This window comes from Mytilus californianus, unplaced genomic scaffold (genome assembly GCF_021869535.1).
Source record: "Mytilus californianus isolate M0D057914Y unplaced genomic scaffold, xbMytCali1.0.p SCAF_8, whole genome shotgun sequence".
NCBI lineage: Eukaryota > Metazoa > Mollusca > Bivalvia > Mytilida > Mytilidae > Mytilus > Mytilus californianus.
This window is the reverse complement of record NW_026262734.1, coordinates 102,328,724-102,356,491: the sequence shown is the minus strand read 5'-3', so window position 1 is coordinate 102,356,491 and position 27,768 is coordinate 102,328,724. Positions and strand designations below refer to the sequence as shown.

The 27,768-nt window shown below is 31.3% G+C and overlaps 1 protein-coding gene across 3 annotated transcripts; it reads right to left on the bottom strand.

Annotated features, from left to right (window-relative positions):
* Positions 1–13: 13 nt before the first annotated feature.
* LOC127711382 (micronuclear linker histone polyprotein-like) lies at positions 14–27,627 on the bottom strand. 3 transcript variants are annotated; one of them, XM_052217410.1, is made up of 16 exons: positions 27,515–27,627; positions 25,781–25,919; positions 24,860–24,999; positions 23,912–23,970; positions 21,575–21,693; positions 20,968–21,018; positions 19,871–19,943; positions 18,716–18,801; positions 17,819–17,965; positions 15,558–15,672; positions 13,485–13,649; positions 11,441–11,587; positions 9,294–9,587; positions 5,734–5,777; positions 4,367–4,443; positions 14–328 (listed from the first exon to the last, which is right to left on the bottom strand). In XM_052217410.1, the coding sequence occupies exons 1-16, from the start codon at positions 27,570–27,572 to the stop codon at positions 285–287; spliced, it is 1,758 nt and encodes a 585-aa protein (XP_052073370.1). In that variant the 5' UTR covers positions 27,573–27,627; the 3' UTR covers positions 14–284. The 3 variants fall into 3 exon arrangements, with proteins under 3 accessions (XP_052073370.1, XP_052073371.1, XP_052073372.1); XM_052217411.1 differs by lacking the exons at positions 9,294–9,587; positions 11,441–11,587; positions 13,485–13,649; ... (8 more) ...; positions 25,781–25,919; positions 27,515–27,627 and adding exons at positions 7,022–7,600; positions 8,301–9,287; XM_052217412.1 differs by lacking the exons at positions 9,294–9,587; positions 11,441–11,587; positions 13,485–13,649; ... (8 more) ...; positions 25,781–25,919; positions 27,515–27,627 and adding exons at positions 7,022–7,600; positions 8,319–9,287.
* Positions 27,628–27,768: the final 141 nt, after the last annotated feature.

Here is a 27,768-nt window from a genome sequence, read left to right as displayed (position 1 = left end):
TTAAAATAACACATTGTCCTTGGGCATGAACTTTTATTCCTTCATAACTATAAAAATTTACATATCATTAACATAAATTCATATATTTATCATTCTTTGATATTAATAATGCAAGTATAAAATTTGTCCTTACTAGATATTTAAGACATTCAACCAAAGCACAGTATCTGCTAAAACTCATTTACCAAATCTATTCATTTGAAGAAAAATAATTCTTTCATATAAATTTTTTAAAGGTCTCCTTCTGAGTAATTTAAAGTTGTGAACCAATCAACTCAAATCTGCTAATCATGTGATGTGATACTTTTTCTTGTACGTAATGTCATACCTGAAAGAAAGAAAACTTCAATTACTATTTTCAGCTTCAATCTAAAAAGTGTTTGTTGTTTCTACAATTTGAAAAGTAAAATTGAACATTCACCACAATATTTAACTTGCATTGTTAAATACTTGCCACATGGTATTTAATCCTAATACTTACGAAATGTAGCCATACTAATGTAGCCTTACTACAATCTTATCATTGACTTTAACTACCAAAATCAGAATGTCTTGATGAGCAAATAAATCTCACTAAACCCATTTTTTATTGTGTTTATAGGGTATCATGTTAGAATTGGTTTCTACTATATTGACATCTAACTACAGTCAAACCTGTATTACACATTCAATCATAGGAAGTATTTAAAATAACTGCTCAAGAGAGGTGCCCTTTTAAAAGAGGTTCCGAAAAATTCTGATTCAGACATCGCTAGTGGCCCTGATCGCAGCAAATTGTTCAAGTGTTTTCAATCGGTAAAATTATCATTCTTGCAAGCAGTGAAATAAAAAATGACAGATTCCAGAAAGAAAACACTCCAAACATGCCAAATATTTTAATATTCATTGACAAATAAATTGATAATACAGTTTTCAAAGGAAACTGAAAGGAGTAGAACAGGAGGAATTCACAAATTAGCCTACTACTGCAATTGCAGTATCTCGGTTGCAAACAGGTATGCTTCTCATTTTGATTTTGATACTGATAAAATTGAGAATGGAAATGGGGAATGTGTCAAAGAGACAACAACCCAACCACAGAGCAGACAACAGCCGAAGGCCACCAATGGGTCTTCAATGCAGCGAGAAACTCCCGCACCCGAAGGCGTCCTTCAGCTGGCCCCTAAACAAATATGTATACTAGTTCAGTGATAATGGACGTCATACTAAACTCCAAATTATAACACATATATTTTCGTCATATTTATTATTTCGTAGTTAAAAACATTAAAATGACCTTTGTTAAAAGTTTCGTGTGAAATAAGGTGACTGCTGAAAAGAGTTAAATGATATAGAGAAAAGGTTTTGGAGGGTCTGAAGAGACAATTGACCATTAAAGCAGGTCTAACTGTATGTTGACCTTATTTTTCATGTTTTTTTAAGGAAGGAATGGGTTTTATTCAAAATATTGTATACATTTTAATTTCCTTTGATGTCCCTACTGTGAAAAATCTGTCAATGACCAGTAGATCTACCAAAAGAGCCCATCCCAAAAGGAGGACCAGTAGATGTACCAAAAGAGCCCATCCCAAAAGTAGGGCTAGTAGATGTACCAAAAGAGCCCATCCCAAAAGGAGGGCTAGTAGATCTACCAAAAGAGTCCATCCCAAAAGGAGGACCAGTAGATGTACCAAAAGAGCCCATCCCAAAAGGAGGGCCAGTAGATCAGTCAAGGGTCTAACTTAAATAAATTAGAGAAAAATAACATACATTTGTTATTGAGGGCTAAAAAATCAAAAATCTGTGATAAAATATGTATGTTACATGTTTCAAAGGGGCATTATACATTCTTAATTTTGTTAAATTGTGTACAATTTCTATTGATATTATAATTGTCTTTATGTATATCAAACTTTAGAAAGATATAACAGCCCATAGTTTGCCAATCATGCATAACACACCCATGTTATTACAGAAAAAATATGCCTGTAATAACTAAAGGGTGTTATTACAGCTTCTCTTCATCTCTTCAAAGGCTTTTCTCCTAAATATATCACAATGTATTTTAATTTATTGTAATAAATAATGATAAGAGCATGTAATGAGGTTCTGCGCAAGCTTCCTAGTCATTCCCAAGTGTCTCATGTAATACTGTGGATTCATTTATTTTCGTGGGTATCAATTTTCGTGGATAGAGAAAAAAAGACGTTTCGTGGTATACGTAAATTCGTGGATCGCAGATTACAAAAAAAAAAAATCAGATTCGTAATTCGGTGATTTCTTTTTGATTTAGGAGATCATATAACCTCCTTAGTTTGATCAATAATAAAACAAGCAAAAAAGAAGGAATTCATTGAAAAAATTTTGAATTGTCAAAATCCTCGCTTTGTCATTCTAGGTTAAAGTGTTCATTGAAAACTTCTATTACAATAATGGACAGAGACAACTAATTATTTGTTTGTTTTACAATTTATAAATTCTTGTCGGAATTTTATAAGGCATTCAAAACTCTTTGATTGAAAGCTCATTTCCCTAATCACGATATAATAAACAGTCATATAAGTAAAAGGTGTGAAAATAAATGTTCCTGTCATAAACAATATTACCTACGGGCAATATCCCTGTACTTAATCCTATTGATTTTTAATCACCAGTAAACCAAACTATGACACGGTAATTAACAACTTGCAGTTATTTTCCATGAACAGTTTTAATCAATTTTAAAAAGTAAATTATCACTGATATTCGATATATTTATTACTGATTTAATCAAAATACTTGTATCTTCTTTTAATAAAAACACGTATTATGTTACAATGTTTATCACTAGTCAACACTATACTAGAACTGCATAACATAACCGGAAATAAACATCCGACTCCATACACATTTCTCGGGATTATTCTTCGTTGAATTCTTTAATTCATGGTTCGCTGTGACCCACGAAACCCACAAAAATTGGTATACCACGAATAAAAATGAATCCACAGTAAGTTAAATGCCTGTAATAACTAAGCCTTGTTATTACAGCTAAGTTATCACTTAAAAGCCTTGTCTCATTGATTTACCATGGTTGATCAAAAATGTATTAATTGAATTGGAAAATTAGTTTTCAAGGTTATGTATTAAGTTACTGCGCAAGTTTCAAGAATTCCCAAGTGCCCACTGAAAATAAAAAGAATTATGGTACATTTAACTGATAACAAACATATGTTACTACAGATTAAGAGAAAGTATCCGTAATAACATATGTATGTTATTTTTCTCTAATAACTTATTCAAGTTACACCCTTGACTGTAGATCTACCAAAAGAGCCCATCCCAAAAGGAGGACCAGTAGATGTACCAAAAGAGCCCATCCCAAAAGGAGGGCCAGAAGTTCTACCAAAAGAGCCCATCCCAAAAGGAGGACCAGTAGATGTACCAAAAGAGCCCATCCCAAAAGGAGGGCCAGTAGATCTACCAAAAGAGCCCATCCCAAAAGGAGGACCAGCACAGTAGATCTACCAAAAGAGCCCATCCCAAAAGGAGGGCAAGTAGATCTACCAAAAGAGCCCATCCCAAAAGGAGGGCCAACCTATTGGTTGAATATGTGATGTGGGCAAAACTCTTAATGTTACACAACTTTCATAAATTTCTTCCCTTTTTCTATCCAGTATTTTAATCATTTTTTATTTCAAGTTCATTTTATATTATCCATTGAATTTGTTTTGCCTTGATACATCCTTGCTGTGCTTCTGTGGCATTTAACACCAATTGCAACTATCAATCAATTAGAGGTACAAATGTACCTTAAAAGCATGAGAAATAGTACCCATAATTTTTAAAGTTACTTCATTACATAATATCCTATTAAAATCCTTACAAAAAATTTAATTTTTTTTGTCAAAAGCAGCACTTTAATAATGTTCACTTTTATAAGCTCTTGATCTTGTGGTAAGTTCTGAGCCTTTCAATTCATCAAAGAAGAATGTAAAAAAAAACTCTTAAAATGAAGAACAGCAATTAAATGTCTTTTCCTTTGATTCATTGTTTAACTAAACATCCACCATATCTGAACTTTTAACTCAGCTATGATGTGAAGGCAAATATGCTTATTGAATGCAGCCAAAATCTTCCATCTTTATAAAATTCACATGTAAAATAAAATGAAATCTACTGTAAACCAACTAATTTTTGTGAGCGATTTATTTTGGCGAGTAGAAAAATAACGCAAATAAAAATAGTTGCGAATATGTAAAACTTGGATTTTCCTTTTTCTAACTGCATCAAAAAAATTTTTAAATGGCGTAAATTAAATCGTCGCGTAATGGACTAGAAAGACCTAAATGCGAAATAATGTATCCGCGAAAATAAGTTGGTTTACAGTATTTGGATTTAATCGTACCTTTCTTTAAACTGTATGCTTCACTTTTTCGTCTTGTTTTGTTTGGTGTATCTATCTTACTCACAGGCTCTGACTGTCTAAAAACAATTATAATTTTAATTGTTCAATTAGGAAAATAACAGCCTAGTTTAACACAAAACACTATACAAAAAACAAATATGACAGACATGAACCAACGACAACCACTGAACTACAGGCTCCTGACTTGGGACAGGCACATAAGGAATTTGGCGTGGTTAAACATGTTTGAAGACAACAACCCTCCCCTTAACCTGGGCCAAATCTCCGCCTAACCTGGGCCAGTGGTGAATAGTCTGTTGGGTACATATAGATTCTACCACACCATCAACAGAGTAAAGTGGCAGAATCTGTTCCTCTACCAATTTAATGGAAAATGCCGACTTAATGTTCTGAATGAATATGGCAGGAATTTATACAAGACAAACTTAACCACTTGTGGTTTATCAAAAGGAGTAGGGCCATGAATTAGTTAAAATTTAAATTTTCATCATAAAACAAAAAGTGCACATTACTGATAATTTATCACGTATATAAAAGTTGCGTCATCTTTCCATTTTGCAACAGATTGAATGCAATTTTGAATGGTTGAGTAATTTTAAAGAACAAATAATGGTTTTGCTTAATTCATTATGGAATTTATTTTTCTTGCATTATCATATAAATGAGTTTAGGGCTGTTCCATAAAAACATACATGGTACCCAGGGAAGGCACTTTAAAAATGGGGAAAAACACATTAGAGGCAAATTAAAATTTCACATACATTTCCACTATGCAAAAACATAGATGACACCCACCTATAGTTGAGATTTGGGAGTGCCTTCCCTGGGTCCCATGTATACTTTTATGGAACAGCCCTTACATCCATACACACAAAGCACAAAAAGGGAGACGGATTTTATATATGAGCACTGGTCTTGTTTCCTAATCCCAATTAATGAATTAATTGTATATTTCGTAGTTATTTACTCTTGTAGCTATATATAGAAATAAGAAGATGTGGTATGAGTGCCAATGAGAAAACTCTCCATCCAAGTCACAATGTATAAAAAGTTAACAATTAAAGGTTAAAGTACGGCCTTCAACACGGAGCCTTGGCTCACACCGAACAGCAAGCTATAAAGGGCCCCAAAATGACTAGTGTAAAACAATTAAAACAGGAAAACCAACCGTATAATCTATATAAAAAACGAGATATGAATTCTTTAATAAAATGTGTTTACACAAAAGCACAAAAAGGGAGTGGTATAATAATCCACATGGCTCTCTTTGTAAATGAAAACGGATGGATTTCAAAATAAAACGAAAATATTACATTTGCCCAGAAAATTAATTACACTTGACCTACCTCCTCTTTGATTTCTTTGAATTCTCTATTTTCTCACTTGATTCCTGTTAAAATAAATGATATATATCATAATAAACATTAAATTTTGTGTACCAAGGATTGTGTCTATAAACAGGCAATTATTTTTTTACATAGAATGTTAAGCTTATGTTCCATTTGGAAAATGTTTATGTTCTTGTTTAGATTATCTCCAAAATATACTGAAAACCTCCCTAGAAAGTATAACACCTGTCCTGATTACACAGTGACTTCACTTTCAATAAAGACTCTTAACAAAAGTATAAAGCATGCTTAGGATGGACATGCATATTGCTCTTTTTAATGCTATGGTTAGAACCATCTGTAGCATTCAGTGGAATTAATCTGTTTCAGAAAACTGTTGATGTTCCAAGATGGAACTTTAACATGTTTAAATTATTCATAATTATATCGATTTTAGTTTTGTATAATTGATCTTTCATGTGATTTTTTGTCAGAAGAATCTGTGCCCTGAAACATAGATATGTTAAAGAAAATAAAACTGTTGGTGTTGACCTATAATTTGACTCCAATCTTAGATATCTAGGGTTTGGTACAGTAAAAATTTATATTTTTTCCCCCAAGTAATATGTAATTAGTTACGCTGTTAGAAATTTTCATAAAAAACAATTCAGTGCTCCAAAAGCAGTCAGGGATGGAACTGTAAACAGTTATATTTTTAATAACTAGTTTAATGTATATATATCTAAAGAGCCTCCATTTGAAAATTACTAATAAGCACAATTAAGGTTACATTTGACAACTTTTCTAAATAGCCAATCTATGATTTCAAATTTCATATTTTGTCCTTCATAAACCAATGTCCCCATGTAGACTAACACTTCCCCTCTTGGAATTTATAATAATTTTCAATGCACATTGCAGGTTTTGAATGCTTGAAGTCTCTTTATACATGTTATAACAACATTCTTGGGATATTTAATTTCAGACACATCTTCAACAGCAATTGATTCCCATTTTTATCTTAAAGATCTACATATCAAATGATATACAAATATATCTGTAGATGAGATACTCATGAAAAAAGAAATTAACATTAAATGTGCTTTAAGAATTTTGAATAAAATTAAAACTATTCTTAAGATTTCTTGAGAGTTATTTCCCTTGAAAGGCCAAATTGATAAGTGCATTTGGTTACTTTTATGATAACCTTTTCCAGTTATGTCACACAATGTGATAAAACAAATAACCAGTTGAAGTTATTTTTAGAAATAACCGTTTTCAGTTGCACCCCTGTCTGAAAACCTACTGATTCTTCATGGTGACTCTCACTGCTTGGTTCAGACATCACAATGAATTCTTCTGTTTCTATGATCCTTGGAAGATTCTTTTTCGTGGAATCATTCATCTCTAAACACTCCACTGACTCAGATTCTTCTGAAATCTTCTGATTACTGATCCTATTCGGTGTTGACGATTCAGAAGACCTTTTTCTCTTCCTAAGTGATCTAGGTGTTCCAAGTTCATTTTCCCTTTTCATGCCACCATTAATTACCTCCCCTGGTAAATTTGATTCTGTATCATTTTTTGCCATAAATTGTGTTATATTAGGTAAAACTGGGGAATCTTCAAATTCTTCATCATGAGAATCAGGCACAACAAGATCTTCTGCATTTTTCGTATCTTTCCTTCTTTTTTTCTGTCTTTCTCTCTTATTTGATGAACTTGAATCGTAGTCATCCGCAGCAGTCACATCTAGACTTTGAAGAGAATCATCCAAAGACGTTTCTGTTGTACTAGCTATAGAACTGTGTTTTCCTGGACTAATTCGGGAACTAATTCTTCTGCCTGATCTTGTTTTCCTTACTCCTGGTGATAATTCCTTTCTCTGCAATTACAAATGTTTAAAATCCAGAATAGGTTTCCAGAAGGGGATTCAGGCAGGGGTTGTCGAAGGCATACCCCTTAAATGGAAATAGAATCATTTTATTTTGCATAAAATGGTTAATAATATTTGTGTCATTTTTAACATTACAGACATTAAGCTCTCCCCCTTTTTTCCAACCCTTCATCTGCCACTGCCTCTGGTTAACTGAGAGTTAGAGGTTCTTACACAATAATTGACAATTAATTTAATTTAATCTACAACTTTTTGGATCCCCTTCCCTAACTGTTTATGGTACTCAATCATTCTGCTTAGAACAAATACATGACATATATATGTCAATATTGATTCAACACCTAATGCCACACTGCTTGTCATTCGATATCATGTGAATATAATTATGGAAATTAAGACTATTTAAAAATAAGGAGATGTGTCAATGAGAGAACTATCCACAAAGTCCAAATGATGTGGAGTTAAGCAATTAAAGGTCACCATACAGCCTCTGGTTCATTGATAGGTCACCAAAACCGCCTCTGGTTCATCAAACAAAATAAGTCGTAATAGTTTGAAACTTTCCCCTCTTTCTACTTCACTGCAACTTAAACCCCCAAATTAAGCAAAAAGAACCATGAAGGAAAAGTATTTCAGAGTCTCTCACATTTTTGTGTTGGGTTTGTTTCAACAAAAGTGAATAAAATACCTTATTAGTTTCACCAGCCTGAAACTCCTCACCACCAAATTTATCCTGCCAACTTTTAATCTTGCTTCTTGGAACCATAAAGTTTTCAATTTGTGTTTGTTTCTTTTGACTGTCTTTTAATTTACTGTTATCATTGACTGATTCAGATTTTCCATCATTTAGATCAGAGCAAATAGAACATTCTGATGAACGTGTGGACCGTCTAGTATTCGGAGACTGACCGATGGTTTTCACCTGTTCTATAGTTTGTTTTCCTTTAGTGCTTAAATCAGATGCCACTGAACTCTCTGACAAACGTTTATTCCTTCTTAATTTATCTGGATTTTCCACAATTTCCTCATTTTTGTCTTCTATATTTTCAATTCCAGAATCTTCCTCGCCAATTTGAGCCCTTATCTTCAAAAGATTAACATTTCCTCTTTCACTCTCATCTGAACGTTTTACTGTGCCTTGATATTCTATTACAAGTGAATAATCCATGTTATCACCATGATTTCCTGTATTATCTGACAAAGATTTCTTGCTCTTTTGTTTGTAGCTTTCTTGTTTCACATCTGAATATTCTTTCTCGTTTGATGTCAAAGAAGTTTTCCTTTCTCTTTTCTTATTATTTTCAATACAATTTCCGTCATAAACTTCTACAGAACCTAATTTCTTAGAATTCTTTTTTGCAGATTTGTTATGCAAGTCTTTGTCCACAACTTCTGACAAGTCCTCAACATCGGAACTTACAGATTTTCTAGGACTTTTTCTCAAATACATTACTTTATTAACTCTATCAATTTGTAAATGAGACTTTTTGCTTGAATTTATTCCCAATTTTGTACAATTTTTTTCTGAATCAGTCAGGTTACCAAGGGATGTTAAACTTTTTCTTGACCTTTTGCTGTTTTTTTTAATTTCTCTTTCAACGGGTGCATCTGTAACAAGACTTTTTCTATCATGTTTATTTGGACTTTGATTATTGTCATCAAACATACTGACATTGTTTACCTCAAGACTGTCGTGTTTATCAGCTTCCAATGTTTGTTCATCGCAAGTAATTATTTCCGTCTGGTTTTCTTCCAAATGTTTGTTTTCATCTTTTTTCAATGTCCGAGTAAAAGAGGTATCAATGTGAAATATTGCCATGTCCATCTTGTCAACATTATCATTATGATCTGTATCCATGGCAACATCAGCCTCATTTTCATCCTCTGATTGGTCCTTCCTGTCTTCTGTTTTATTCTGTCCTAAAGCTAATCCTCCCTTATCGATGTAGAATAAATCTTTACTGGCAGCTGATTCCTATAAAAATAAACCTTAATTTTAAAATTTCTTGTTTGAGAAAGATGATAAATAATCTAAGCATGCCATCTTTAAAGAAGAAATGAAGGTTCTTAAAATTGACCATACATGTAAAGTATAGATGTATTGACACTATTGGGTATAAGTTGAATTTGCTCCAAATTACCCTAAATCTGTCTTTGAATAACCTTCAGGCATCATGCAACAGTCACTTTTTAATAAAGACATCAAATGTTTTATGTGACTCAAAATTTTACAGGAATTAGTTTGACTTTAAGTAATGGCGGACAATTTGCATACAACACATGTGTAAATACTTCTATTGTACAAACTCAATATTTTTATGCAGTTGAAGTTTATTTTTCAATTGTCACTGAAGATTTTAAAAGTAAAATTTATAATGATTTTCATAGCAACCAGACACAAGTAAAACTTTTTCCATTTAATTTTACACTTATATATATATATTTGACAGATTCATGTATACTTGACATAAGTTATTCAGTTGAGGAGACAAAAAAAAAAGGATATTATGTGTGTTAAATGCAAAAAATGGTTTGCATAAAATAATGTCAACATTTCTATATATATATTGCATAAATTAGTTGAACATGAAATAAAATTTTGTAATTCTTGCTAATTTGTGGGTTGCAACATTTTCTGGAACTCTTTGATATTGATAAGCACACAAAGTGTACTTTTCTACATCACACATGTCATTCCTGTTTTTATGTTTCCTTAATGTCAGGATTGGATGAAGATTTTCATAATTATCAAAGCATGCAAGACCATGATGATCATCTAAGGGTTGTTCAATTTTAACATACATGGTACTCAGGAAAGGATCTTTCAAAATGGGTCAATCACCCATAGAGGCAAAGAAGTAAGTACGGTATGGGACATATTTGGCCCAGATCATTTAGTTCAATGTTTGACGATACAAAATGTTTTTAGTCGACGAAAAGACATATGAGAAAGTTAAATAGAACTATTTTTGTCATAGAACTATTTTTGTCAAAGTTTGATTCTAAAGCATTTATTTATACATCCCAAATAGGTAAAAAAAAATTGAGATTTTTTGCTAAATTTGAAAAATTGTCTGGATTTCAACCAAATTAGGGCATAGGAAACATAGAGTGCAGCCATCGACTAACTAAATATTCAAGTCAGATATGTAAAATGTCATAACAAACATTATATCAAAAGATCTTTTTTGTCGATCCATGTGCTCTATGTTTTCTGTCCAAAAAAACAATGAAAATTTATCCATTTTCATTGAATTTTTTGTGGAAAATCAAAATGAGTGCTATTTGTGACTAAATGAATAGAACGCAAGTTCGTAAATTTTTAACAAAAAGACATATTTCTATAACTGTCATTATTTTAGCTATGAATCATTGTGATATTGGTCAATAAATCCTAATTTAAGATTTTAGCTAAAAATATGAGGCAATTTAGGGCCTTATTGAAACTACTATAGAATTTAACTTACATTTTCAGTTTATTTGATAGCCCACCCATAGTTGAGATTTCAAAGTGCATTCCCTGGGTCCTGTGTATTTTTAATGGAACAGCCCTAAATTTAAAATCCATTCTGCATCAAAATATTTCTCAGGTGTTTGCCTTTACTGGCAACTTCTACAATCCAAACATTCTTCCAAAGTTAAGATTCAAATAACTGATATCTGTGATGCTGACTCAGTGACAGAATCACAACTTAACTTCATCCAACTAATATTCTGGTTCAAAGTCATAAGCCACTAAACCCATACTATCCAATTCTCTGTCCATGAAAATCCTGTGAAGGCAGTGCCTTCTAATATATAGAAAATGAACAATTAATAAAATCCTACCAACTTGTCCTGTTTCACTCCAGTATCAATAAAAAAATTCAGCTGTTCTAAATCTTCTCCTTTCTGTTTAGTAGATGGTGTTTCATCAGATGGAGGTTCATCCGTTGGTGATTGCTCTTCATCCTCTGCTTCATTATAAGAAAATATCTGAAAAATATAAAACACACATAATTTAGCAAGACCTACATTTTATTACAAACCTCAGTACTGTGGATTCATTTAATTTCATGAATTGAGGAAAAATGGTGTCTTCCTGAAAATATTATTTCATGGTTTTAACAAGCTCTGCTTAAAATTCTGCAGGAAATATTAATATCGTTAAATTTAAGTCATGGATCACCTATGTACATGAAATCCGTGAAATTAGTATATATCTAAAATTATAATGAATTTACAGTAATACAATTTAAAATTCTGCAGGAAATATTAATATCGTTAAATTTTTAAAGTCGTGGATAATCTATGTACGTGAATTCCACAAAATTAGTATATCTAAAATTATAATGAATTTACAGTAATACAATTTAAAATTCTGCAGGAAATATTTATATCGTTAAATTTTTAAAGTTGTGGATCATCTATGTACATGAAATCCACGAAATTAGTATATCTAAAATTATAATGAAATTACAGTAATACAATTTAAAATTCTGCAGGAAATATTTATATCGTTAGATTTTTAAAGTCGTGGATCATCTATGTACATGAAATTAACGAAAATAAGTATCTCTAAAATTATAATGAATTTACAATTTTTTTTCACTAAATCATGTCTTATGGTCTTTTGTCCAACAGTAAAGGACAGAAGTCAGTGATGTGTTAACCTGTAATAAGGTGAGCATGACATTTAGACATTATGGTATTTATCATATTCAAATGCATCATAGAACATTAAAATAACTGGAGATTGTGTCCATGGGACACAGATGATACCCCCACTTGCATAGAACATGTTTTTGTGGTTATAAGCATGGTGTACAAGTTTCATAACATATGGTTGAGGCAAACTAAAGTTAGAGAACGGAAACTAATTTTGGGACAGATGGCCAGACAAAAGTAACACTTAATGCCCTTTCCGCTGCAGCGGGGGCAAAAAAACTATGTTTATTGGCTGAGAGATCAGAGATCAGACTTTTATAATTTATAAAGTTGGTCACATACTTCTTTAAAGCTTAATGCACTTCTTTTTTTTTATTTGCAACTTCCTTCAATAAAAACAGCAAGTTTTACTGCCAAAGACCAATTTAAGCATGTTAAGGGAATATACATTAAAAGTAGTCACCCCTAAACAATTTCCACGTTCTAATGTATAAAAAGAGTTATGATAAACAATAAATAAAGACATCTATGTTTTCTGAGCTGAAAATGATGAAACTGACCACATATACTGATTCCTTGACAGACCCATTTATCTTTCATAATCTATGTTCCATTTTATTACAACTAGTCTAGACTAGGAGCAATCAAAGGATTGATTAATTGTTGGTGTTTTGTGCCAATTTCAGCATTCTTTTACGATGACCTATAATTGTTTACATCCACTTCATTTTAACTTTGGTGGATAGTTGTCTCATTGTAATCATACCACATCTCCTATTTTGATATTGTCATTATCATTGGAGAAAGCAGTAGTGCCTGGAGAAATACTGTGGATTCATTAATATTCGTTGGATACCAATTTTCGTTGATTTCGTGGGTACAGGGGAACCACGAATTTAAATGTTCAACGAATTACAAATTTTCTAAAGGAATGTATGCAGACTTTGCCAAAACCATGAATTTACATATCCACGAATATGCAAGTTTTCCTCAATCCACGAAAATTGGTACCCACGAAAATAAATGAATCCACAGTACACCAACCTTTAACAGGAAGACTGGCTATCCTAGTCAATTAAGTCTAGATATTGACCTATGGTATGAATACTTAAATCTTAAAATGTTTTTTTTTTTATTTGTGTATTGTTGAGTTGCTGCCTCATTGACATATACCCTACATATCTTTTTATTTCCTATGCAGGTGGTGACTAACTTATATTCTTACATCTGTTAGTCTTTCAATCTGTTCTTCTGTAGCGTCCTCCAACAAAAACTTTGTCACAATGGTCCCCTTAAATTTTTTATCATTAGGAAGTTCTTCAAAAAGTTCAGCATCTTGCTTTTGTAACCATGACAGCAGTTTTCTTGGCGCTGACACTGACTTCATTGTCTGAAAAAGTATAAATGCAATGATTATTATCTAAGATTACTGAATTTTATTTCATTTATCTTCATTAAACTACCTCTGAATTATGAAGATATGATTTCATAAAAAAATAAAATATGTCAGATATTCATGTTGATCAGTTCTTAGTTTTCTATGTTGTGTTTTGTGTACTGTTGTTTGTTTTTTTTCATTGATTTTCGTTTTTTACAATGTCATTGTCAAATTGTTTTCAACTTATGAGTTTGAATGTCCCTTTGGTATCTTTCGCCTCACTTTTATATTCAAATTTCATGGAACAAAATACCACTACAGCCTACCTAAAACAAAGGTTTGAGTGATTGATTGTTTACATTAATACCAGTGCACTGGTGAATAAACAGAAGGTGTCAAAATCCAGAAATCAGAAAAAATCAAAATGATTGTAAAGGAATATACATATGGGCTTTAAATTGCAAAAATCTTGAAATCCTGCAAATTCCTAAATCTTAAAAGCATGCCAGTGACAAGTATTTCATGCATATCTACAATGAAACAATATAATAAGCTCACCAAGAAACATATATCTATACTGGAAAAGGTATGATTTGGAGATGAACTGACTGTAAAAACCTGTTTTTACAAAATTTGCAAATTTAAATAGAGAAATTATGTGCCTCAATTGGACAATATTGTATTTGTTTAATCCGAATCCATTTACAGATTATTAAGCCATGAAACAACAGTTTGGTATTAAAGGCTACATAGTATATTCAAATAGTTAAATGAATCAAAGCAGAAAAACTTGATCCTATATGGGTTATTTTGATTCTTGGGATTATTTTTCCTATAGGATACTTTTTTTTTGTACATTTCAGGATAGATATGCACTACAAATAAACAATCCAGAAGCTGTGCCTCGACCAAGTCAGGCTATATAGACTTTGTCATTTTTTCCCTTTGTTTGTCCATCTGTTTTGTGTTGGTAATTGATGTGGTCTGTAGTATTGTTCAGAATTTTTTATGATTCCTGTTATCCTTTCTATGTCATGTTTATTTTTTTGACAGATGACAAAATGGACCATTACAGAAATTCAACTTCCAATTTCACCATCCTCATTAATATTATATACACCAATCAAAATGTACAAAGCAGCTCCCCCATAATGCAACACCTTTTCTGAATTGGTCCATGTGGTGTCCTATTGTCTTTTTTGAAACATAACAAGAATGTCAATGGCGTGTCAAAAACACAATTTTATTGCTATTATCTTAAATTCTATGATTTTTCTTTTTTGGTAACTTTTCATTTCAAGCTTCTAGACTGAAATGGGTTTTCTCAATCAAATAGACTGTAAATGCGATGAACTCATAAGCCAAACATCATTGATGTTGCCTAGGTAAATAGTGATTAACAGAATATCTATGGTCTTTCAAACGAGAGCAAGTTTCTCTCATAGCTATTGTAGCTAAGAAGCTCCTTCCGATTTTCAGTACCATAGATATTCTACTGTGGATTAATTGTTGTTCGTTGGATATCCGTTTTCCTGGATATCATGGGTAGAGGAAACACAAATTTAAATGTTCAACAAATTACAAATTTTCTATTTATATGTATGCAGACATTGTAAAAATCACCAAATAAAATATCCACACAAATGCAAATTTTCCTCAATCCACAGAAATTGGTACCCAAGAAAATAAATGAATCCACATCATAATGATTTTACAATCAATCAAAATCTTTGAGTTTAATTTAAGAGCTATTCCAGAATTAAATGCATGGGGGCAACCACCCATAAAATAAAAAATTTCATTTTATAATTCTTACAAAATTCTAAGGAAAATATGACCACCTATATTTAATTAATTTGAGTTCCTCCCATCACCCTACTTGATAAACTTTGGAACAGCCCTAAATTACTTTAACTGTACCTCATTGATGCTGTCTACTGCATCCCCTATTTTACTATGGAGGGACCTTACAGCCAGAACCTGTCTAAGATAAATCTTTTCCTCTGGATACTCTTCTGTCTTCTTCAATATAGCTCTGACAAATACAGGATTCAATAATTTAATTTGACTTTTATTCATTATTCAACAGATATAGGACCAGATTCTATAGCAAAGTTCTCTTTAGAAATAACCTAACAATATATTAATTTTAAGTGAAAAATTAGTTTTGTTCATCTGCTTACATTGTCATCTCGTACAATTTCAAATAATAAAACAAACAAATGAGTTAAGCAATTTGCAACTGATTTTTACAGTTTGTTCCTATATTGTGCTGTAACAGTTACTCCATTGTTCCAGGTTAGAGGAGGGTTGATAGCTAACAACCATGTTTAGCCCGCCATATTACTTACGTGTCTGTCCCAAGTCAGGAGCCTGTAGTTAATGGGTTGTCGTTGGTTCATGTCTGTCATATGTGTTTTTAGTATATTGAATTGTTATAAACTAGGCCAGTAGATTACTTGTTTGAATTGTTTCACATTTTTTTGTAGGGGCCTTTTATAGCTGACTATCTACAGTATGGGTATTTCTCATTGTTGAAGGCCATACAGTAACCTATAATTGCTTACAGCGAAGTAATTTAAAATCTGGTGGATAGCTGTCTCATTGGCAATCATAATACATCTCCTTATTTTCATACATATCAAGTGCTGGTATGGATTAATCTCCCTTTCCAATATTGGTACTGAATGGAAAATATATAATGCTCTCTAAGACTGCATAAGGACAAAAGTTTAGGAATGCAACTTAATTTGAATATTAAAGTATATATTTACCTAAATATTAACATTAGAGAAATAAATTTTGTTATGACAGATTAATGTTGCACTGCAGTTTGAAAATTATGCAGTATATTAATAAACTGTTATCACAGAGATATGTCTCGCCTTTTTGTAATTTTGATAATGCAAATGTTGAAATTAAAATAGCAATACTTTAACATGTAAGTTATGCAAATATTCAAAGTCAATGAACCATGACTGAAGGTACATGGCTAAACAATCTCCATTGAATTAGATGTGCCAATGCCAAAACAACTGCATACCAAATACCATTGACTTATTATAAGTCGTTACCTTTAAACAAACCTAAACACAAACATTAACTTGTAAACTATGTAAAAGTTTCAAAGTCAATGAACCATGATCAGGGGTGGGCTATATAATCTCCATGGAAACGATACCAAATATCATTGACTTCACATTAGCAGTTCATCTTAAACTGATCTAATCACAAACTAATACATGTAAACTAAGCAAAAGTTTCAAAGTAAATAGACCATGACTGAGGGGGCAGGGCCAAATAGTCTCCATGGAAATGAGATGTGCTAATGCTTATACAACTAAACACCAACTAACATTGGCCTACCACTAATGGTTCCCCTTGAACTGACATAATCACAAACTAATACATGTTAACGTAGCAAAATTTTTAAAGTCTATAGACCATGACTAAGGGAGCGGAGCCAAATAATCTCCATGGAAATGAGATATGCCAATGCTTATACAACTGCATACCTAATATCATTGACCTACCACTAGTGGTTCCCCATAAATTGACCTAATCACAAACTAATACATGTAAACTATGAAAAGTTTCAAAGTCAACAGACCTTGACTGAGGGGGCGGGGCCAAATAATCTCCATGGTAATGAGATGTGCCAATGCTAATACAACTGCATACCAAATATCATTGACCTACCACTAGTGGTTCAGCATGAACTAGACCTAATCACAAACTAATACATTGTTGACGCCGCCGCCGGAAACAGCATATCTATGTCTCGCTTTTTGACTCTGTCAAGGCGAGACAAAAATTGAAATTCAGATTGAGTGCAGCAACAAAATACATTGTTACATATATTTGAATACCAGTTTTATAATATGCTTTGCTATTTTCTTGTTAAGTCTCAAATTGTTCTTTATCATTTCTTTGTTCTTGTTTAAATTTGAAATTTTCCTTTATCCATTCATTTCGTTGTTTCCTTTATTTACACATGATTAAACTTTAGTTACACATGATAAATTTATTTACGCATGACTGAACTTAAATTACACATGATTGAACTTTTATTTACACATGATTGAACTTTATTTACACCAGCTGATTTACACATAATTGAACTTTAATTTGCACATTACTGAACCATGGTTAATACCCATTCTAATGAATTCATTAAGTACCTTGCCAGAGGGAGAATAACTATTGCATCTTCTTCTGTGACTGATGACAATTGTAAAAGTAAGTCTAGCTGATGTTGCTGCCATGGTAACAAGTACTTTACAAAGCCACAGAGTTGTCTCCCTGTCTTGTTTTTGTTATTTCCTGATCTTTGTTATGAAATAGTACAACAATTTAATATATATACTTAGAATATACAAATTACTAAGGATAATGCAAGAAAAATTGTAGGTTTTTGGATAAGAACATATTCAAATTTAACACTTTATGGATGGCTGGGGTTTGAATTAATATTCAGAAAGCAAATCATCAGGTTCATTTACAAAATTATGATGGCTATGGGAAAAAATGTCTCTCTCCTTTTCCCTTTTTCTGGAATACCAAGACTAAAATTGATATAACCTAGCTAACAAGTGCTAATATTGATGCTGGTCAGTTATATGGAACTGGTTCACTGTACTTAATATACATGTATACATGTCTGTACCATTAAGATTTTATTGCTGTTTAAATCATTTTATACTGTAGTACTGTAAATTCAGAAATTATTGCATGCATTTATTATTGGGATTTTGTCATTTTAGACTTTAATGCGATTTTAATTTTTACGATTTTGAGAAAAATCCTGTTTAATTCATATAAAATATTTCATAGTGCGAGTTTAAATTATTGCGTTTACAACTCTGTCGCATTTTTCGCAATAATAAAAACCTCGCAATAATTTCTGAATTTACAGTATAATTACTTTGTTTATTTACATGTTGTTTGATTATCATGATATAAACAGATTTATTGCATCTAAATTTGATGGTATCATTCAGCTCAGTTTTTGGGTGCTGTGATTAGAGATATATATTATTCTTTTCTTTTCTGAGAATCATCAAAGTTTCAATACTTACTTATTAGACTGCAAGAACAATTCCACATATAGTGATAAAAGTGATGTCAAAATATCTTCATATGATGGCTTTTTCTCATCTCCACACTAGGAAATAAAATACAATTAAAAAAAATAAATGCAAAAAATGAACATTGAAAATATGGACACTTTAGAATTTCAACTATTGTAATATTGCCAAAATTGCCACTGGAAAGGTTTTGCCAATATAAAAACTGTTACTATAAGTTTCGATAGCAACATTTGGATACAGCAATTCTTGAAATCTCACATTGTTTCAAGGGTTCAACCACACCAATAAATATGCCACAGACCTTTTATAATTTACTGTGAACTAAATTTTTTTGTTATAAATTAGGCTGTTAGTTTTCTCAGTTAAATTGTTCATGTTAGGGCCTTTTATAGCCGACTATACGGTATGGGTTTTTCTCATTGTTGAAGGCTGTATGGTTGCCTATAATTTCTTACATCCACTTTATTTGAACTTTGGTGGATAGTTGTCTCATTGGCAATCTTACCTCATCTCCTTATTTTTATAACCATGGACGAAGTACTGAATAACAAAATATAAAATAAAACTACTGTAATTATTTTTGAAATAAACACTTTATGTTTGTATGTTTGTATGTTTAATATAAAGGGTCAAACAGAGAACTTAAGAATGCAAAAGCTATAATTGAGAAATATCAGGAGATATAAAATGAAATGACCTGCTGTCACACCAACATAGTTCACTGTGGATTCATTATTATTTATAATGTTTATGGGGTACTTTTTTTCATGGATTTTGACGGTAAGGTGAAAAAATTCAATTTTCCAGTAAATACAACATACCTTATGTCTGGTGTCGGTTTCACAAAAATACTTATGTTGCTAAGATCAATCGTAAGTCATGAACAATTCAGTATACTTACGACCAATCTTAAGTCATAAGTTTGTTTGTGAAACCAACACCTGGTTTGCAGATTTTGTCAAAACCCCTAGATTAATTTTTGCTTGTGTTGTTTTGTTTATAGTGCTAGCTACTCTACAAAATACAAAATACTCAATTTTACAATGTCATATTAAAAATATATTCACAATGGTGCTTTATGTTCATGCCATCATTAAAAAGGTCACTGAGACTTAATTCTAGATAACAACTATAAATACAAACCTGATCACAGTGTTGTTTTCTCAGATGACATACACTAACAAAATTTCTTATTTCTTTTGCCATCTCAGAGCATCTACAAAATACAGAAAATTTCCAAAGTATTGAAATATGAATCTATTAACAATATATATTAGATCCCTCATACAATCTTGTATTAAATAATCTAAACAACAGATAAATAAACTAAACAACAGATAAATCAAAAAATTCGTAAGGGTTCCACGGAACCCAGTGTCTCGCCTACTTTTGCTGTTAGTCGCAGGCTCAACAAAAATGGGGAAAAAATTATTAAAAATTTTCCTCTAGATACTATCTTTTGATTGTAAGAAGTTCTGTTCAAGTTTGGTAAAAATTCAAGAAGGTTTATGCATCTAATAAATGTTTTAAAAACTTTAACTGCAGACTGTACGTAATGTTAACTGGAATAAAACTAAGTCCATTTATAAGTAATATACGGAAAAACAGGAAATAAATTTTTACAAAATTTCCTTCTAGATACTAGCTTTTGATCATAAACAAGCTTCTGTCCAAGTGTGGTACAAATCCAGGATAGTTTAAGAAAGTTATTAAGATTTGAAAAACTTTAACCACAGAGTGAATGTTATGTTAACTGGCAGAAAAACTAAGTCCATATATGAGTAAAATACGGATAAACAGGATTTTTTTTTTTACAAAATTTTCTTCTGGATACTATCTTATGATCATAAACAAGCTTCTGTCCAAGTCTGGTTGAAATGCAGGATAGTTTAAGAAAGTTATTAAAATTTCAAAAACTTTAACAACAGAGTGAATATTTGTGGACGCTGACGCCGCCGCCGAATTGATAAAGAAATTGATATTGAAAAATTCAAAGTATCGACAAACAGGGACGGACGGACAACTGGTATTTATATGACCCCCCACAACGCATTGTGCGGGGGACAAAAACTATAATTGTAGCCATTTTAGCTACAGTATAAAATCAATATTAAGTCAATGTCAGAAAAATATTAACTCTTTTCTTGGTAAACCACTCCCTTCCCAAGTTTCTAAGCCTCATACAAAAAAGTTGATATTTTTCTGACATTAACCTTATACTGTACATATATCTGTCTAACCTGTCTGTTTCCTGTTCAGTCACTAAATCCTCTGCTTGAGTCTGTACAACTCTGAAATCAAAGAAACAACACTGTATCTCACCAGCTGCCATACAGGATGTATTTATTATAACAGATTATTAGTTACTGTGTTTACGCAAGATACTTTGGGTTTACAGAAAAGATATACTCAGTGTGGATTCATTATTCATGGGATACCAATTTTCATTGATTTCTTTGTTAGTGGAAAATCAGAAATTTAAAAGTTAAACGAAGTATAAATTTTCTATAGACTTATATACAAGCATTTGCAAAACCACAAAATCAAGAATCCAGGAAAATACAATTTTTCTGCAATCCACGAAAATAACAAAAATAATAAGCTTAAATCCACAGTATTAAATTTAAACTGAAACTTGTTTGTTTAGTAAGTAGGTTTTCCGTTTCTTGCAAGGCAACTCTTTTTGCATAAACATAATAACACAAGAATTATAGCTGAGTTTCTAACTTTCTGAATTCTAACTTTTTTCTGTTCAGTTTTATAGACTTTATTAGTTGTGAAATATAAAACAGTCTTTGTAAATTTTCCATTTAGCCTAATTTTGATTATATCGTAAAATGCACTTACCTGAAATATTTTAGCATTATTTGTCGTAATGTCTCTGCATGCTTTGATCCTGAAGTCAACTTAAGCAACTTGTGACAACTGGATAATTGTGGAAAATTTTCATCCTTTGGTGGGAAATCCTACAAATATATTTCATGCATTGAAAGCTTTGCTGATAAAACATGTACATGTACCTTATAGAAAGCCCCTGTCTTACAACATTTGTACAACAAAATGTTGACAGAAAAATAATTTATTTGCGTGAAAGCAACAATTGTTGTTGGGTACCAATTTCACTAATATTGTGCATTCTCTCTAACATTGTAAACTGGTAACAATGTGTTGATATACATGATGAGTTGAAAACTCCAGATCTTTGATGGTAAGTCTCTGTTAAATTTAATGTCTTTTGGTTATTTGTTTGGTGTCTTTTGGTAATTTGTTTGGTATCTTTTGGTTATTTGTTTGGTGTCTTTTGGTTATTTGTTTGATGTCTTTTGGTTATTTGTTTGGTGTCTTTTGGTTATTTGTTTGATGTCTTTTGGTTATTGGTTTGATGTCTTTTGGTTATTTGTTTGATGTATTTTGGTTATTTGTATGATGTCTTTTGGTTATTTGTTTGATGTCTTTTGGTTATTTGTTTGATGTCTTTTGGTTATTTGTTAACATGTCTTTTGGATATGTGTATGATGTCTTTTGGTTATTTGTTTGGTGTCTTTTGGTTATTTGTTAGATGTCTTTTGGTTATTTGTATGATGTATTTTGGTTATTTGTTTGGTGTCTTTTGGTTATTTGTATGGTGTCTTTTGGATATTTGTATGATGTCTTTTGGTTATTTGTTAGATGTCTTTTGGTTATTTGTTTGGTGTTTTTGGTTATTTGTATGATGTATTTTGGTTATTTGTTTGGTGACTTTTGGTTATTTGTTAGATGTCTTTTGGTTATTTGTTTGATGTCTTTTGGTTATTTGTATGATGTCTTTTGGATATTTGTATGATGTCTTATGGTTATTTGTTTGATGTCTTTTGGTTATTTGTTAGATGTCTTTTGGTTATTTGTTTGGTGTCTTTTGGTTATTTTTATGATGTAGTTTAGTTATTTGTTTGATGTCTTTTGGTTATTTGTTTGATGTCTTTTGGTTATTGGTTTGATGTCTTTTGGTTATTTGTTTGATGTATTTTGGTTATTTGTATGATGTCTTTTGGTTATTTGTTTGATGTCTTTTGGTTATTTGTTTGATGTCTTTTGGTTATTTGTTAACATGTCTTTTGGATATGTGTATGATGTCTTTTGGTTATTTGCTTGGTGTCTTTTGGTTATTTGTTAAGATGTCTTTTGGTTATTTGTATGATGTATTTTGATTATTTGTTTGGGGTCTTTTGGTTATTTGTATGGTGTCTTTTGGATATTTGTATGATGTCTTTTGGTTATTTGTTAGATGTCTTTTGGTTATTTGTTTGGTGTTTTTGGTTATTTGTATGATGTATTTTGGTTATTTGTTTGGTGACTTTTGGTTATTTGTTAGATGTCTTTTGGTTATTTGTATGATGTCTTTTGGATATTTGTATGATGTCTTATGGTTATTTGTTTGATGTCTTTTGGTTATTTGTTAGATGTCTTTTGGTTATTTGTTTGGTGTCTTTTGGTTATTTGTTAGATGTCCTTTGGTTATTTGTTTAGGGTCTTTAGGTTATTTGTTTGATGCTTTTGGTTATTTGTTAGATGTCCTTTGGTTATTTGTTTGGTGTCTTTTGGTTATTTGTATGATGTATTTTGGTTATTTGTTTGGTGACTTTTGGTTATTTGTTTGATGTCTTTTGGTTATTTGTTAGATGTCCTTTGGTTATTTGTTTGGTGTCTTTTGGTTATTTGTATGATGTCTGTTGGTTATTTGTTTGATGTCTTTTGGTTATTTGTTAGATGTCTTTTGGTTATTTGTTTGATGTCTTTTGGTTATTTGTATGTTTTTTGGTTATTTGCTTGGTGTCTTTTGGTTATTTGTTTGGTGTTTTTTGGTTATTTGTATGATGTCTTTTGGTTATTTGTTTTGTGTCTTTTGGTTATTTGTTTGGTGTCTTTTGGTTATTTGTATGATGTCTTTTGGTTATTTGTTTGGTGTCTTTTGGTTATTTGTATGATGTCTTTTGGTTATTTGTTTGATGTCTTTTGGTTATTTGTTAGATGTCTTTTGGTTATTAGTTTGTTGTCTTTAGTTTATTTGTTTGATGTCTTGAGGTTATTTGTAACATTTCTAAGCCTAGGCCTGTTATAAATAAATTTGAGACTGATTGTTGCCGTCAGTGATGTCTTTAGTTATATCTTAATGTTTTGTGTGCCGTCATTATAAACAGAACTTACATCTAACAAATTTAACACCTCTGGGTCCTTGTGAATTCTTTCAGCTATAATTTGGTTCACTAAAATAGACAACACAAATTAAATAGGTCTATATGTTATAACACATAAAATCAACTGCTTTTTCATTTACACATAGAAGAGGGTATGGATGGGGTCCTTCATTTCCGTATTCTTTACTTTTTAAGACCATTTTTCTCTTTTCTTTATTATTTTGAGTCCATTACTCTTTATTCTTCATATTTTATCTCTCAATTATTCTCTATTCTTGATTTGTTTGTCCCTTTATTCTGTATATTTTTTACATTATTCTCTATTCTGTAAACCCCATCCAGTCCCTCATAGAAATTGCTTTAGACTGGACACTGATTAGACTTAAATATCTTTTTATCAATTCAATCATATTTTTTTTTCATTTGGTCTATATTGTACAATTACAAAATATCAACTTAAAGTTATTTTTCTGTGTTCTTCTGTTGTGTTGTTAGGTTGCAGTCAAACCCAACATAATCTTTTATTCACATTAGTACATGTAGTATATTTATATATACGTATATACTGGGTAAAAAAAAATTACCAACAAATATCTTTATTTTTTATTTCATTTTTTAAAAATACTTCTAGACAAAACAATCAATGAAATATTTTATCAGAGAAAATTAAACACAGTGCAAATTTTACTCCATGTACTCTTGATTATAAAGATTTAAACTTACGATTTTTTTAATTAAAAGTTTTTTAATTTAAACATATGTTGCTAAACTTCTTTTACTCAGTATATTTCAAACTGTTTAATACATGTGAAAACATCTGGATTTTCAGATTCTAGCAGTTAAAAATTTAAATTACAGCATTTAAGAACTGTGTAGACAAAGAAGAAAAGACATATTTAAAATTTAGATTCTTTTACTATGATACCCATTTAACAAGATTTAGCATTTGTAACCTTACCCAATATTTCTCTTTCTTTTTCTGTTTTACTCTCTGTGTTTTGAAGTTGATGTCCATCTTGCTGATATAAATTATATACAAATTCTGGCAAATCTTCCTCCTCTCTAACATGCTGCCTGGTTTGAGATTTCCTAAGAAATCTACAATAAAACATGTATATGAAAAATAAATATATGTTTAACCGTTCACCTTACGTGAACTGTATAACCAATGTGATAATCATATGCCTTTTCTACTGATTGCTGAGGAAATCTAGTTGTCTGACAAATTTCGTACATAAATCCTGGTATTTTTTAATATTCACACGGTCAAAAGTCAAATTTCCAATCACTAATTTTAGTTTTTTTATTTTTATTAAAAGGGAGATAACATGTATGTATAACTGTATCCCTGTCTATACAACATGTACAAAGCATGTGGATTGAGCATGATGTACTGTGCTAGAAAAGTAATTTTTCTTTGTAAGTGAATTATACATGTTACACATGCATGGCAAGTTTAGGATTGCTAAATAGGTACCCAATGAAAATTCATAAAAGCTGAAGTACATAAAAAATGCTTTTTCCATAAGGTTTGTCAAGGCATGGAAAATGTTCATCCTACCTAGGTGTTATTTTTCTTTGCAGAAAATTCTAAAATTGAAAACAAATTCGGCAACTGGAAAATAATCTAGACTATGGCACAGCTTCTTCAAGAACAAGCAATTAATAAAAAAAATCAAAAATGAAAGGACATACTGTTACTAATATACATGTAGATAGGGTTTCATCACGATACAACATAAATTATAAATGACCATCCAAATTGAACTCTTGACAACACACTTTGAACCAACAGTATTTCTAAAATCTAAATCCATTACCTAGTGGAACCCTGCCCCTTGATCAACTTTTTTTTATGTAAGTATAACCTTATACTTACTTATCTAACTTTTTAACATATTTGTCAACATTTTGTAGAATTTCAGTCTTTATATCTTTCTTTGATATACTCTTTACTGCCTCTATAAATGTTCTCTTCAATTCCTCTTTGTCATAATCATCTCTCAGACTGTATGAATCTAAAATGAAAATAGTCTTACTATAAACTTGTTTAAATTATAGTTCAAGCTTGCAACTTGTAAGAAGGAAAAATCTTTTCAGAAGACACGACTGAGAGGCTCTATGATTGTCTATTTGACAATTTTATTTTAATGGCAGTCTCAAGAGTTTTTCACAGCTTTTTTAACATGTTTAATGACAGACTGATTTTAAAAAATAGAGCCTCGTGCACAATTTTTTTTGTTAATTTTTTTACCAAAAGACCACTTCCTAGTTCGTAGCATTTCAGTCAAAAACTTTGGTTTTAGTGAACATCATTCTTGCACTTAGGGGCATTGTCACTTCCTTTCCCTGTTGAGTGAGCAGTTGTAAAAATATGATGCTCTATTGCACGAATTATTCGGCAAATTACATTCTTATAATTGATAATCAGCACTGCTGTCATTAGGTAATTGTGATTAAGTATAGATCTACAGAACAACAACTATTTAAAGTTTATCCTATATAATGATGATCCCGAAGATGCTTGATGAACTTAAATAGTGCACGAATACAGGCTGTCACCTCTATCTGGTAAATGATGTCATAAAGGTGTGCATAATTGATGAACTTTGAAGGTCAGATTTGACCATGTTATAGCCACATGATGGGTGTCCACTGATCTGCAGGCTCCTGACTTGGGACAGGTATATGAAGAATGTGACAGGGTTAAACATGTTTGAAGGCGCCTATATAAAAATAAGGAAATGTGGTATGATTGCCAATGAGACAACTATCCACCAAAGTTCAATGAAGTGGATGTAAGCATTATAGGCAACCGTCATGATCACCGTATGCCAATTTTTCAATCTATCAACATGATCATGTGTCTATCAAGAACCATAACTTCTGTACTTTTCAAGTGAAAATCTTCACTATTATACTTGACCTCCATTTAATCATCTGTAACAACAAAATTTGAAAAACACTGGTTCAACAGTTCATAAGTTATTGCAGGGAAATAACAGAAATTGGCATTTTCCAACCTTTCAAGGACCATAACTCTCTAATGGAAAAAGTAAAGATCTTCAATATTGCAGTTGACATCAATTTTGTCATCAGTAACAAATTGAAAGTTTAAGAGCAATGCTTGAATGGTTCATTACTTATTGCATGGAAACTGTTGACAGCATATTTTCAGAATTTAGGTTCATGCGTAAAAAAATTGCACAGCCAAAAAGTATTTAATTTTCTATGTCATAATATACAGTTATGCCTTTAAACTATTCCAGATGCACAGGTTTATCTGTACTCAGAGTAAATTTTGAGGTGTAAACACTTTTACATGTTTTGGCCAAAAAATCTGCAAAACTGAATTTAAATGATCCTTTACTTCTATTCACACATAAGCATTACACATTTGATATTAAAAATATTAGTAGTCGCCGTGCGTGTTTAACCAATACATGTATATATGTTAGCATACAAACATACATGTATCAAATTCGAACTGAGTAAGACCAACATGACAAGTGAAGTGGGAGAGATGAGAGGCAGAGGTAAAATTGACTACAAATTTGATGTGATCTGATTGTTCATGAAACGATTACTTGATGTGTTGAAATTATAAGTTCACCTTTCAATTGAATAGCCGTTTGTTTGGTAAACTTTAAGGCTTTTTTACTGATGTTCATTTTTATCTTTATATACTAAGGAATACTACACGTGCACTTTTCACATTAATAAGCCAAGTGAAGATGTAAACTCAATTTTGATTGGACAAAAGACAAACGGGGTATTCCGATATATACCAATCAGATAAAAACGCCTTAGCTTTGAGGGATTCTCCTAAAAATCAAAGCAAATACGTAAACCTTTCCAGCTTATTTA

Excerpts from the sequence above, each read along its gene's own strand:
- LOC127711382 (XM_052217410.1), bottom strand. The coding sequence starts at position 27,572 with ATGAACATCAGTAAAAAAGCCTTAAAGTTTACCAAACAAACGGCTATT. Across the intron at positions 21,019-21,574 it reads ATAATGCTAAAATATTTCAG|AGTTGTACAGACTCAAGCAG; the intron begins GTAAGTGCATTT and ends CTTTGATTTCAG. Across the intron at positions 4,444-5,733 it reads TCAAAGAAATCAAAGAGGAG|ACAGTCAGAGCCTGTGAGTA; the intron begins GTAGGTCAAGTG and ends AATTGTTTTTAG.